Source organism: Triticum dicoccoides, chromosome 4B, assembly GCF_002162155.2.
Source record: "Triticum dicoccoides isolate Atlit2015 ecotype Zavitan chromosome 4B, WEW_v2.0, whole genome shotgun sequence".
Lineage (NCBI taxonomy): Eukaryota > Viridiplantae > Streptophyta > Magnoliopsida > Poales > Poaceae > Triticum > Triticum dicoccoides.
The window spans coordinates 531,213,082-531,226,525 of NC_041387.1; the positions used below are offsets into that span (position 1 = coordinate 531,213,082).

The window sequence follows — 13,444 nt, forward strand, 5'->3', positions numbered from 1 at the left end:
ATTTTGCCGTCAGCGGCGGACGGCAAAGGCCTGCCGTTAGCCACCTAACGGACTAATAGCGCAATTTTTGCCGTTTGCTTTCTTTGCCGTCCGCTACTGATGGCAAAGGCCCCTTTGCCGTCAGCCACCAAAAGCAGACGGCAAAGTAGCTCTTTACCGGACCTTACTTTGCCGGAGCCTTTTGCCGTCCGTGGCGGACGGCAAAGACCTTTGTCGTCCGTCATTCATGCCTTTGCCGTCCGCCGTGGCAGACGGCAAAGTAGCTGATTCCTGTAGTGATAAGCTCCTCAAGCCAATCAACAGTAGAAGAAAATCTAGCCGACCTAGCAAGCTCGTGCGCGTAGTTCTTATCTCAGTTGTGTGGTGTCATGGTGATTTGCCATGGTGGTGTTGCCTCGCGTGCTAGCAGCGACGACATTGTCTGCGGATTTGGGTTTATTTTGGTTGGATATGACAAAACTGACTGGTTCTCTTTCGAAACCCTAGATTCTTCCTTGGAACTGCTCTGTTTTCTAAGCAATTTACATGACAACTTTTGTGAAACATTCTTAAAAAGTTACCACAAGCTCTAAGGGTCATATCATGACATCATGCCAAGTTTTAATTTTTTACCATTTTTGAATTTTTTTTAGAATTAAAAGCCAATAAGCTCCATGTTGGTGGCCGAGTCTTGGCACCCTGGTATTTCACACTGCTTTTCTTCTGTTGGATAAGGCCTAAACATAGACTAAAGACCACCAATATGAATTTATAACCTATATCTGGCCATTATTTCACACACTTGCAGTTTAAATTTGAGTTATATTCATTAAATGACTATAAATACACTAAATGGCTTGAATATAGCAAACAAACCCAAGAAACGCAAGAAAATTGACACGTGACATGTAATGGTGTATGATCAAGTTGAAAGCTATTATTTGATAGAGCTAAAACTTGAAAGCCCCATCCATATTACCCCATAAAACTCCTTATCCTGGAAATATAATGGGAATTTGAAAGTGAAAAGGCGAAACTGGGGAGGCGACAAACTAACCACAACACACAACGGTATGGGAACCAACAGAGAAGATGGTCCACTTAAAAGAATACAGAGAAGATGGTCGCGCCAAAGGAAGGGAGAACTGTAGAAGGTGGTGGTCGCCGAGGAGCGGGGGTGGAGGGACAATAATAGGAGGATGCAACGGCGACGTGGGGGTATGAACAGCGCTGGCGGAAAACAAGCCAGGCGGCGGCGACGATGCGGGGAGGAAGACACATGGAGGAACGTATTAAAAGGTATATTAAGAGACCTAAATGTTTAAGGGCTAAAATGAACAAGAGAAAACCAGTAACCGACAAAATGAAAACACAAAGCTAGGAAACACGCACGGTTGCCTCTCCTTACACCACATGTCGAATGCGGAGAGCGACGAAAAAATCCCTCGTCCCATGACAACGCGACACTTGTTGCGCTGGGACTCTGATCCGAAGTGACATCCACAAGATATCTCTTAACTAGTGATCGGTCGGGTGAAAAAAATGAACTCAACACCGGAAGCCTGGAATTGACGATAACCTTCCCACACAAAAAAAGGAATTGACGATAACCAGGCCCATGGCCCACGGCCCACCGTAAGCTCCCCTCGAAATCCATGGATTACGCTACGCCCCACACCGTTTCTGCGTAGAAGCTTCCCCTCTCTCCTCCGGCCGCGATGGCACCGTCTGGCTCGAACCCGCTGGGGCCAGTGTTCCAGACCGTCGCCGCCTTCTCCCGCCGCCTCCTCATCGCCCCCGACACCGCACCCGACGACCACCGCCTCCGCCCCCTCCTCTCCCTCTCCCTCTCCCCGCCCGCGCCCCTGCCCCCGGCCCCGCCCCCGCCGCCGGAGGTCCTCAAGGCAAGCTCTCTCTCCCCGCTTCCTCTCCGTTTCTCCGTATGGAGGGGCTTATCCTAAGGTGTTCGGCTGAATGCGCAGCAGATGGATACGAAGGTGGCGCCCCTGACGAAGGAGGAGGTTGGCCGGGCCACGTGGATGCTGCTCCACACCATCGCCGCACAGGTGCTCCGTCTTTACTTTCTCTGTCAGTAGCACACCAATGTGCAGCAATTGCCTGAAGCTACTAGTCTTGTTCATTTAGCAACATATCATGGGTCGTCAATGTGGATGGTCCATGGATTATTATGCATTTTGCGTTTATTGATCAATTTAATTGTGGATAGGGCAACGAGTTGTTTGAAGCATCGATGCTTTAAATCCATTTGCTGCCAGCTTTACTGTGTTTTGTTTAACCGTGTTTCAGTTTCCTGATGAACCAACCAGGCAGCAGAAACGCGATGCGAAAGAGCTGGTAAGCGGGACAGGGAACTCAACTACATTTCTTTACATTTGGTGGTGACGCATAGGTGTACTTGTATGTCATAATCTGCATATCTTGCGGAATTGCGATCTTGGAAGATGTATGAGCACTTTGCAGGCACTAGTTATTTACTGTCTAGGGCTAAGAAGAACATTCCAATTCAGACATCGATGTTTTTTTTATAGGCTTAGCTTGAGATCCGCACATGCTTTGATAAGTTAACCTGTAACGGATTCATCGAAAGCAATGCTTGTTTTATTCTTTTATTGACTCAAATAGATGCGAGACTGTTACTTGATAAAATTCAGGCACAACGGGTTTCACAGATTGAGTATTGCTATGGCAAAACTACTGGGACATGCTATATTATAGACTTACCGATAACTTTTCTGTTCATTTCTAATAAGTTCTGAGCTTACACGGTTTTAGTAAGTATGTCTTCCACTGGGTTTATCATTACTCTGAATTATTATCATGTTATACAAGAGACTATTGACTACCACTTAATCTATCTGGAATATCAGTAGAAATTAGTTTGTTTTCTCTCTTCCTGAAGATTTCCCTGTCACCCATCTCATTTTAACTTTTGCTTGTCTTTTGGGTCCATGTACAAAGATAACATTTCTGCCTGTTTTCATATTCAGATGGCTTTACTTTCTAGAATTTATCCTTGCAAAGAGTGCGCTGATCACTTCAAGGAAGTTTTGAAGTAAGCAATGCTCTCCGGCCTCTTGGATAAATTGTTATTTCCATTTAAGGGGTTTGATGCTTGTGATGCCTTTGTACGCTACAGGCTTATATCTTGCTGAAATGTTGGTATTTGATAGTTATCAAGGAATTCTTTGACCTTTTGCTGCTATATGATTAGTTATTACTTTTGCAACGTGAACCTATGCGTATAGTGTCAGATCACCAAATTCATATACATGCACTTGTCTGGCACAATCTGCAACATTTTATGATTAAACGGTTCTTCACAGAAACCAGGTGATACTGACAAGGATCATATAGATATAACAATTGAGCATGATGATTCAATGGCTATTTATGTGTACCAATTGCTAATATGTGGCTCAGGTGAATTGCTGGCCATTTGGGTTCTTGAAAGCTTGCTTAGATTAGAACACTTCATCGTTGTGGTGTAATATGTTCAAACCATGTGATCAGGTTGTCCAGTTGTTGTTACTCGATCACCTTTTTGTGTTATGTCAACATAATGGCAAATAGGCTGTTCTCTTGGAACAATGTTAAACTGACTTCATTATGATCCTATTTTCAGAGCAAATCCTGTGCAGGCAGGATCCCAGGCTGAGTTCTCTCAGTGGTTATGCTATGTGCACAATGTGGTTAATCGAAGGTAAGTCCATACGAGCAACTTTGTAATGTTTACTCGGTGGTCCCTTGGAAAACCATCAAGGTAATTGTAGTTATAATGTCTTTCTGTTGTCACTGGAAAGATACGGTCTGCAGGCCAAAAAGAGGAGAACCGAAGCAGTATATCGTTTTGGTTCCCTTTTACGACAAACAGATGTTCTCATTCATCACAACATATAATGATTTTACAGAATATTAGGCTGTCCACCGACGGGACCATTCTTGTGAGCTGTTCACCTGAGCGTATTCTGGTTGTCTTTTGCAGCCTTGGAAAAACAATATTTCCCTGCCAGAGAGTAAATGCACGGTGGGGCAAGCTGGATTGCCCGGATCGCGCGTGCGACCTAGAAGGCTCGAACGACATCATGCCGAACCGATGACACTGCCCAGAAACCTTATAAAATTTCCGCGCCAGTAACAAGTTTAAACCACCATTGGATGGGCAATACCAGGAGGATAAGGAAAGATAATTCAGGACAATACCGGTGTATTATTATTGTTTACCTCCTCCATCCTCTATCCCTAGCAAATGTAATACTAGTATATGTCATCTGAACCTGCCCCTTGATGCCGCGTTCCTGTACAGTACAGTTTCGCCATCTTTACGGTGAATCAATGATGATATTATCCTATGATCTGTAAAGGTTTTGGGTGAAGTTGTATCAGTTACACCGATTTAGTGCTCTCTCTGAAGTCTGAACTCTGATGCTTTCAACTCCCCTATCTGTCAAACATTACAGGTTTCTGTGCAACCTGTATCACCGAAAACCCTGGAAATGGGACACGTTCTATTCATGAGATTGCATAGGATAATTTGTGGGAAAAAGAGGCGGCAAATGCGTCGATCACTACTGCTAGTAGTAGTATATTCAGAGGCAGCAAGACCTGCAAGAGCTTGGCAGTCAATGACAAAGCAGGCCCGACGGAGGAATGCATGGAGGCCACCTTCCTCGCTTTGCCCGGCCATTTTTCCTGCACCGCCTGCCTCCTCGGTGTTGCCGAGACATAAATTCTGCCGTGTTATCGCGCCATTTCTTTAATCCCATGCTGACACCTACGAGTGATGCACATGCGGAGGTTGCATCACCCGTTGCACTGCATGCACTGCCTGTCTTTATCTTGCAGCCAGGAGACGGTCTCAAGGAAGCAAACCAGAAGAACCAACGCCGGTGCTGAAGCTCAAGCGTCTCAGCTTCTCAGTCTCAGGGGATACTGCAAGCGGTGGAGAGAACGATGGCGATGAAGCGCCGCTCCGTGCTGGCTTTGCTCGTCGTCGCATTCGTCGGAGGGAACCTGCTCCTCGGGGCCTCGTTTAGCGCCAGAAGCACGGTGAAGTCCTCAGCCTCAGGTACGTACGCAATGAAAACTGCCTCCGTTTGCTGTTCTCTCTCTTGCTCTCCTGTCAGTTGTAGTTCAGGTGAATCCTGTTCCGTTTCTTCTGTCCAGTGTTGCTGTGTTGGTGCTTGGTTCGATCTTTGAAAAGATCGTGGATGCGAGGTGGTGAAAGAAACTGCCAGTCCGACATGATAAAGCTATCTTTTTATTTTGGGTCTTCTTTCGCTCTCTTTTTGACGGTTGGGTCCTCTTCTCTGCAACTGCATGCAACTTGAAGGAAATGTTTGGTAGGAAACTAAGCGAGGTTCCCAAAGTTATCTGCATAGCTCCAATAGGCTGTTAGATTCCGTTACGTTTGCATGGGTTGGTGCTGGTTTCTTCGGTTCTCACTATGTAGGTTCAGCAGCTACTTAGTTTCAGTAGGGAATATATGTCCTATGGCTTGAAATCTGAACTGCAATCAATGCAGACCCGACCTATGGAACCGCTGAGCTAAACGGCAGGAGACTAAAGGTGTGCATTCTCAGACAGAACCTGTAAAAGTACACTACATTTCTTCACACATCAGCATAATATACAAGCACCACATGTACCCTCTACTTCACATAATTTTCCTAATGAAATTTTGTTTCTGTTCAATATAGCTTAAACTCTGAAGGAAGAATACCTAAGTCGTGTTCCTTGTATACCTTTTCCAGGAAAGTAGGCATGATGTTACTGACAGGAAGACTAGGAACTTACAAGATGTAAAGACTGATGACTACCAACCTATCGACCCAAGTCCAAGCTCCAAGGCAAGTATCAGGCCAGCTCCAATCGAGCATGGCACTCCTCTTCTTCCTTATGTGCCACGGTACCCCCCGCCTCCTGCTCAACCGAAGGATGCGCGTTCTGCTCAGTCCGCCGCCGCTCCTGTCGCTTAGCTGAAAACTGAAATGCTCCAGAGGCGGTACTTGAAAAATTAGAGAACCACCATATGTCCAAAGTCTTCTCTGATGTTATGTTATGTGTCGTATGTGTGTTTACACTAAGTACTTGAATGGTGCATGTCCTTTGATGTCTCAGTGTTTGGAATCACTTGGTGAGGGACAGTGTTAGCTGTATCTGTGGGTGGTCAATTAGTCAACTGCTCTAATCTTGAGGGCATGTTTCTAGATTAGATCCAGCATTATTCTGGGGCACCTAGGTAAGCTGCACTACTATTGTCATATGTAAATGTTATTGTTATGTTATAGAATAACTATGGTATTAGTCAGAACTGTTTACTGAATTCTTATGTGACCTTGGTGCTTGGTTGAAGCAGTTATCCAATTTTCAGAAAACTATCAGTATTGCAATACCTATTTCCAGTGTGAATCATTGGGCAGGTGTATTCACTAATTTAAGCCTCTTAGAAGGTCCGGTTTGGAACGCGAGAATTTTTCTGGGTTCCAGATTGAATTATTTCCTGCGAAATTCTTCTTGTCCCAAACATGCCCTAAAAGTTTATTCATCCACTTCTTCTGTCAGCCATCTGTAAAGATGGTGGATTTGACAACCTACTGAAAGTGGTATTGTCAAACCGGGTTTCATAATGAAAGAAAGTTGTCACTTAATCTCTAAGTGTTTCTCTTATGGGTATTCTCACATTTGAGAATCTTGGAATAAGGTTTTCTAAGTATGGTACCCTCTAGTTATGGTCGGTATGATGAGAAGGATGGCTAGTTAGTCCATGTCATTTCCGAAGACACTTTTCTGAATACAATAGTCAAAAATATACAAACATGTGCTGGTTACATTTTGCGCAATCACCTACCGTTACCATACCCCTTGTATGTATTCTGTGACATCCTATTGAGCACATGCTGATTCTTTATTCTTGATTTGCCTTAGAAACTAAGGATCATGTGTTAATCAGCAAACAAAGCATGCCACCTATCTTTTTTTTTCGATAAGGGGGGACTCCCCGGCCTCTGCATCAGAACGATGCATACGGCCACCTCAATAAATAAAATAGGTTCAACAAAGTCGTATAGTCTTCGACAAAATAAAAGCAAGCTCACCTAGAACCTCGAAGCTAAACCAAGAAAAAACCATAAGCCAAGAAAAAGCCATAAGCCACAACCGGCTGGTAAAATGAAGATAGGAAAACTAATTGCCTATCCTATTACATGACCGCCAACCAAACCGGTTAAAGATATCCCGCGCTATCATCTCCCACCGGACAGATCCAGTAACCAAACGCTCCCTGGCCTCCGTCGGAGTGAGTAAGGACCACATACGGATCAGCGCCGTAGCACGGAATACAACCTGCAAAAAATGAATAGTAGTTATCCTGTTAAAAACCAAGTCATTTCTGCAGTTTCAAATTGCCCATAACAACGCATACACTCCTACACGAATATGCCTAGCTGTATCGGACTCTATCCCATCCAGCCACGTTCCAAATAACGACCCAACCGTACTTGGAGGAGTGATGTTAAAAGCAATTTGCACAGAGCGCCACAGAATTCTCGCCAAAGGACAATCAAGGAAGAGATGCTTAATGGTCTCATCATGATCACAGAAGCTACACCTAGTAGATCCAGTCCAATTGCGCTTGACCAAGTTGTCCTTTGTTAAAATTACCTGTTTATGGACAAACCACATAAACACTTTAATTTTCAAAGGCACATGTACTTTCCACACATGCCACCTATCTGTACTGTCTTGGCAACTTCCTGCAAGCGTGTGTTCAATTGTATAGCATATTTGACTTGGTGATAGTACAGTTAAGCTGCAGTTTTGTTGATGTGAGTATGCAGCTGCAAAATTGGCAGCAAAACTTAGTTTGTCAAATCAAATGTACACCTGTCAAAACCATACAATGTCATTTTGCCGACATCAGAGAAGGAGGAATATAGCATGGTTTCTTCTTTAGTAAAATATGATATAATGCTGACATATAATGTTAGCTTATCTATTGATGTAATCTATCAATTCTGTAGAGCTGGTTGTTGGGATTTCCAGGATTGCTTTCAACTTAAGTTCAGACAAGCAGAACAAACTAATGGTGATTGGCTGATGGTTCCCCTTATACCGGTCTCTTCCTTTCAAACTTTGTTCATCTGTCCCACTGACACAAAGAGATGTCACAATATCATATGATCTATTATATGATACATGTCACTGTTTTTGTCTCGTGGACTAATATTTGTCAAAAGTAAATTTGACCACAAAAATCTTCTTGAAATTAACTTGGTTGCCAAAGGCATGTTCTGTTATATTAAGAATGTGTGCTCTAGATCAAAAGCAAGTAGAACTAAACATGCACATTACCTGCCAGGGCACATCCTGTTCATAATCTTATAAAGAAATACCAATGTTGATTCACACGCAGAGAAAAGAATCAATATGTCATCAGCAACTTGGATAAGCTAGAGTGACACGAGACCTAATCACCAAGCAACACTAGCAACAACCTTGATTACTATCATGACTTCATGAGTCATGACATGCATGTTCCTTCTGCTTCAAGGTATAATCCCATCACAGAGTTCTAATTAAAGTCCACATACACTATGTATCCACCACTATGGATCTTTTTACAAGAAACTACTCATGCATGCATCCTCCTTTCTATCTACTATAGGCAGTGAGCTTCAATTACCTCTCCACTGGCAGCCTTCAACTATTATCACTTTGAGTCTGAGTGACCAAATTATGCCCATTAGGTGACACCTACTTTCAGCGATAGGCCTATTACTGCAAACAGCCTAGCTAACAAGCTTTTGTAGTGGACAATAATTGTGGTTGAGTACCGGTGTTAAGACTCGGCAATCACAAAAATCGCCCTTTGCTGACACCTTAGCTGCTAATGGTGATGCATTGTTAGACTTTGGAGCGAAAACCGATGGTGTTGTTTCTTTCAACAGTATTCCTGACCCAACAGATACAGTGACAGAGGTTGTTCAGAAGATGTTGAGTTTGCGATGACATTTTTCCAAACCATCGGTTCGCAGCGGTACAGTTATCGTAGTCGGAAACAGACATTTCAAAGTGGCGTATATCTGAATTTACCTTTGGGAAATAGTCATGCGCCTATCCCCTTTTGTCCTCTGACACAACGTTTCCTGAATCATTCTTCCAAATAAATGACATTGTGCTGCAACTGAAGTCAAATCACGTTTATTTTCGAAACCGTTATGTTTCCCTTTTTTTTTCTTTTTTTTGTACTATATCTTAATATGTACCCATCCATATCCTTCATGGCCGATAATTCCAATATCAGTACTATCGTCTTGCTGCATATGTGGATGATCTCCATGGTGTATATATGTTACGTCGAAACTAATAGTACCAAATATATTTCCGGTAAGCTTATTACAGATGACAAGGATGCTTATTTTGTTTTCTTGGCCCAACAAGAAGCATCTGTCTCATGGAAGGCAAGGGTTGCATTGCTCCGTCTGTTTACGAGAGCTTTAAAAGAGGAAAGTGGAATTCCACTTTGACAAATTCTCAAGTCTCAAACGAGAATAGATTCTAAAACAAGCCAAAATGCTGCTTTTCCTGAGCCTTATTTGAAGCAACTGCATCTTAGCATTCTCTGAGCGCTTCATTCCCCGATCCAAGCAAAGTTATGCTGAAGCCTAAAGAACGGAGACTTCCTTTCCAGGAACTGAATCAGCCGAACAAAATAAATTGCAGCACTGAATTCCAAGCTTGTGAAACTGAAACCTCACTCTGATGTTACATTGAAATGGCACTTGTGCCCAGATCCTTTGCACCAAGCATGGAACATGGCAAGTGCAAGCAAGGACAACTGGCCACTCAGAGCAAGAATGATGGCCTGCCACAACTCATGGACAAAGACAATTTGGCTCAATTCAAACAATTTTGGGACCATTCAAATTCTATAGAGAAACGTAAGCGGGTTAAGCGGTCGAGCTCTCGGCGCACGCTTGCCTATCTGTCGCGTCGCACGCCGTGTGATGCTCGTTCCTTATCTGAAAGCTGGGGAGCAATCGTCCGAGTCACGCTGCGTTGCTGCAAAGGCATAGGTATGATAGACAATTATGCCTGCCATGCCCCAGGTTTAGCCCAGTTGAGCACCTATTCTTTTCGCAGTAGTCAGTGCTAAGTCATGTGCTCTTGAGAGATACTCATGCCTTCCCTCTCTCTGCTTTTCCTCGATGCTTCCTCTGCTTTGGTAGCGCAAACCTGTGAGCTCTTTTTTCCTTTTCTCTGTGATGAAGAACGACAATCCTGTGAGCTCTGATTTTTGCCTTCCTTCTCTAACCGCTCACTCATCAATGCTAGTACTCCTACATCAAACTTACAGTGCGATTGTACCATTTTGGTGCAGTAAGCAGCAACTGGTTAGTACAGTACGATCAAACTTAACTTACGGGCTACCACTACTTAACCACTAGCTAGCCAGTACGCATGAGACGTGTAAGCGCCAAATGCTAATCAATGCCGTAATGCATGGTCCTGTGGCTACATTTGGCTGCTTCCTTTGGCATCCACTGTTCCTCTATGCTGAACCTGCACTAGTTAGTTAAAAGCCACTGAACAGTAACACTGCCGTGGCTTCATGGCACGTCCATTTCCAGTCCTCTAATCAATACTCACTGCATCAGAAACAGCAATGCACAACCACTACGAACGAACCTTCTTCACCAGCTAGCCAGTAGCCAGTGGCCAGTGGCCAGTACAAAAGCGTCCAGCTCTACTAAGATTCTGCCGCTTTTACACTGCGAGGAAGTGGAGCAGCGGTCAGATACCCGTCGCCTTTGTACACACATGTGCACATGCATGATGCATCAGCACATGGCCGAAATGCTAACGAGATATATTCACCCACAGACGCAGACTAACCAATGATTAATCAGTGCTGATGAAGGCGAGAACATATGTCTTTGGGACAGCCGATGCACTGTTCCAATCTGTAAATTAAAGAAGACACGGCACAGCAGTGTGCCCCATGAGGCTGATTAATTAAAAAGCGCATGTATATGAGGAAAAATTATGGGAGCAGATCCTCCTTAGAAGCAAAGGGGAGAGGAGGACAAGGAAAGGTATGTGTGTATGCAGAGTTGCAGCGGGAGGAGGGAACTGAGTGGGGGCCTAACGAAGCTTAATTTGCAGGCAAATAACAGCCGCTTTTAAGGGCCCTCGACCTGCTTGCTCGCTAGGTTTTGGAGCCTGGTATTTTGTGAAGGACGAGCAGAAGATCTTCTGCTCGTCTCTGAGAGGGAGGCACGAGGCATGCTAAGGCAGGCCGGATTTCGTCTGAAGAATATTAAGCTTCTCGTCCCTGCCTCTCTGCCGCATTGCGTTTCAACTCACTCAGGTACCACTGAAAACCTATGCAGCCTATGAAAATTCAGGCTTGCTCTTCTTGTTTAGTCTTGTTTTCGATCGGTTTTGTTTGGAATCTTGGAATTTTCCGTCTCGTTTTTTCTCTTGTGGTGCGTGCCGTTCGCCATTGCTGCATCTGTCGTTACTTTTTCTCGGACCGAAGTTGCGTCGTAGCTTAGCTTGTGAACTGGAATCATGCGCTGCATTTCACAACTTCAGTTACGCGTTGTCCAATTACTCTCGATCCTCTTGTAGCAAACAGGTTCATCGTAGCTGAGGTTAATCTTCAGACTACTGAACTTATCGGGCGTGATTAACAACAAGACAATATGTTACTAGTAAAGTAAAAAAGGCGATGAGATCCTAGCTTTCGGCAAACGTAGCACACTTTTTGGCAAAAGTAGCTAGCTGCCTCACAAGTCAGAACCGCGTCGTAATGAACACGTGGTCCGCTAGTGGTAATCTTTTTTTTTTCGAGAATGACGGGGGGGGGGCCCCACCGGTTGTTATATTACCCGAAAGCGACGTAGCGTCATATAGTGTTTCTCATCGAGGAGATAAAAAACATCAAGATAAGAGGTAAAAAAAACAGAAAAAAGAGAGAGAGGAAAACTAGGCAGCTAAGGAAATGAAGGAGCGAAACAGGAAGAGCTGCTCCCTCGATTCAGTCTCAAAACGCTTGGATCACAGAAGTGTATCGTCGGCCGCTCGCCGGAGGACGTCGCCAGCCCTGCAAATGATGGAGTTGAACACCACATCGTTCCTGGCTTTCCTTCTTGTCTTCGGAACAGCGTCGGCGTCGTACCAGCTTTGCTGATGCCACATACGCAAATCTCATTTTGGGTGCGAAGAAGTTACCACAAAAGGCCAAAGAAAATGCTTCACGGCTTGTCCAATTGTTGTCGCATATCCTTGTCACCGGCCGGGAATGAATTACGTATAACATACGTAGTTCATGTCGTCATCCTAGCCTGACGAGACCCTGTAAATCACCATCGGCGACACACCTCAACTCATCTATTACCATGTTTCCTCCACGTTCTTTTTGTGAATATATGCCGCGATCGAGCCCATGTTGTACAATCTACCGTGTTACAGCAGTGTATAACTAACTACTTGTGCAGGCCTGTCAGTGTGCAACATCTGGCACATCATGCATGCTCAAAACGCCCGCCTGATTCCGTTGCCATTGTAGGAGCTCCAGCTGGGAGTATTATTAGCACACACGTCAATCAGAATTCAGAGACCTTATCTACGGCACAAACCGTATGCGTGTATTTCTGTATTTGTAACCCATACGCGCACAATTCACATGTACGTGCTGGGAATGGGATCAGAGCCCTCTGATCCGCCGTAGACAGGCAAGCACAATCATGGGCACATGATGCTTCCCCTCTGTCTCGTCCCATGTCCATCATCGTCGGACACAAGCTAAGCTACGGTCAAACTGAACCCCAATCAGGATCGAATGGATGCACAGTGCAGCTCGGCGAGATGATCGCCCTGATCATTGGGGGCGGATTTCTTCTTCTTGTCCCAGATCTAGGAGAGTGTGTAGTGTTCATGTCGTTACCGCTGTCCATGCATGGCTCCGCGGGAGAGAAAAGAAACGGAGTCTGTCCTGGATTCTTCTGCGTATAGTTTTTCTTTTAAAATCGCCGGCCCGTTTGTTTCTGTGCACTAGAATCGGTGATCCGGTTCGCTGTTCTCGGACCAAAATCCAAAGCTCCGTCTACATGCTTATACAGAAACCGATACACGAAGCTTGTTTCCCTGTCCACGTGCTTACATAAACCGATACGGTTCTTGCACGTGGTTTCCCATGCGTCGGCTGCGGATTTGTCGTGCCGTAATTTAGATTGCCATGCTCCTTTTTGTGATCGAGTAACACGTAGTGCTCTCGTACCGACACATCACTAGACCAACCCAACCCAGCATTCAGCACAAGCGTAATGCCGACCGATGTGATGCTCTCGTGCAAGGACCGGCCGGCACACCCGGCGGCAGCAGATGCGGACAGAGAGGCGAAAACGGCAAGGAGGCTTCCAGCCATTTAAAGGGCACTTTT

At 44.7% G+C, this 13,444-nt stretch overlaps 3 protein-coding genes across 4 annotated transcripts in view; all 3 read left to right on the top strand.

Annotated features, from left to right (window-relative positions):
- The first annotated feature begins 1,567 nt into the window (after positions 1 to 1,567).
- LOC119291295 (FAD-linked sulfhydryl oxidase ERV1-like) lies at positions 1,568 to 4,365 on the top strand. Of its 2 annotated transcripts, none has more exons than XM_037570030.1 (6): positions 1,568 to 1,883; positions 1,962 to 2,045; positions 2,287 to 2,334; positions 2,988 to 3,052; positions 3,623 to 3,700; positions 3,983 to 4,365. In XM_037570030.1, the coding sequence occupies exons 1-6, from the start codon at positions 1,698 to 1,700 to the stop codon at positions 4,095 to 4,097; spliced, it is 576 nt and encodes a 191-aa protein (XP_037425927.1). In that variant the 5' UTR covers positions 1,568 to 1,697; the 3' UTR covers positions 4,098 to 4,365. The 2 variants fall into 2 exon arrangements, with proteins under 2 accessions (XP_037425927.1, XP_037425928.1); XM_037570031.1 differs by having other exon boundaries at positions 1,571 to 1,883; positions 1,965 to 2,045.
- A 126-nt stretch (positions 4,366 to 4,491) lies between these two features.
- Positions 4,492 to 6,223, top strand: LOC119291296. Its single transcript, XM_037570032.1, has 3 exons — positions 4,492 to 5,065; positions 5,522 to 5,565; positions 5,751 to 6,223. The coding sequence occupies exons 1-3, from the start codon at positions 4,951 to 4,953 to the stop codon at positions 5,973 to 5,975; spliced, it is 384 nt and encodes a 127-aa protein (XP_037425929.1). The 5' UTR covers positions 4,492 to 4,950; the 3' UTR covers positions 5,976 to 6,223.
- A 5,012-nt stretch (positions 6,224 to 11,235) lies between these two features.
- Positions 11,236 to 13,444, top strand: part of LOC119291297 (QWRF motif-containing protein 2-like) — a 16,299-nt gene continuing 14,090 nt past the window's right edge. The window contains exon 1 of the mRNA XM_037570033.1: positions 11,236 to 11,368. Coding sequence (XP_037425930.1) covers positions 11,284 to 11,368 — 85 coding nt within the window. The 5' untranslated portion in view covers positions 11,236 to 11,283. The remainder of the gene's footprint in view (positions 11,369 to 13,444) is intronic.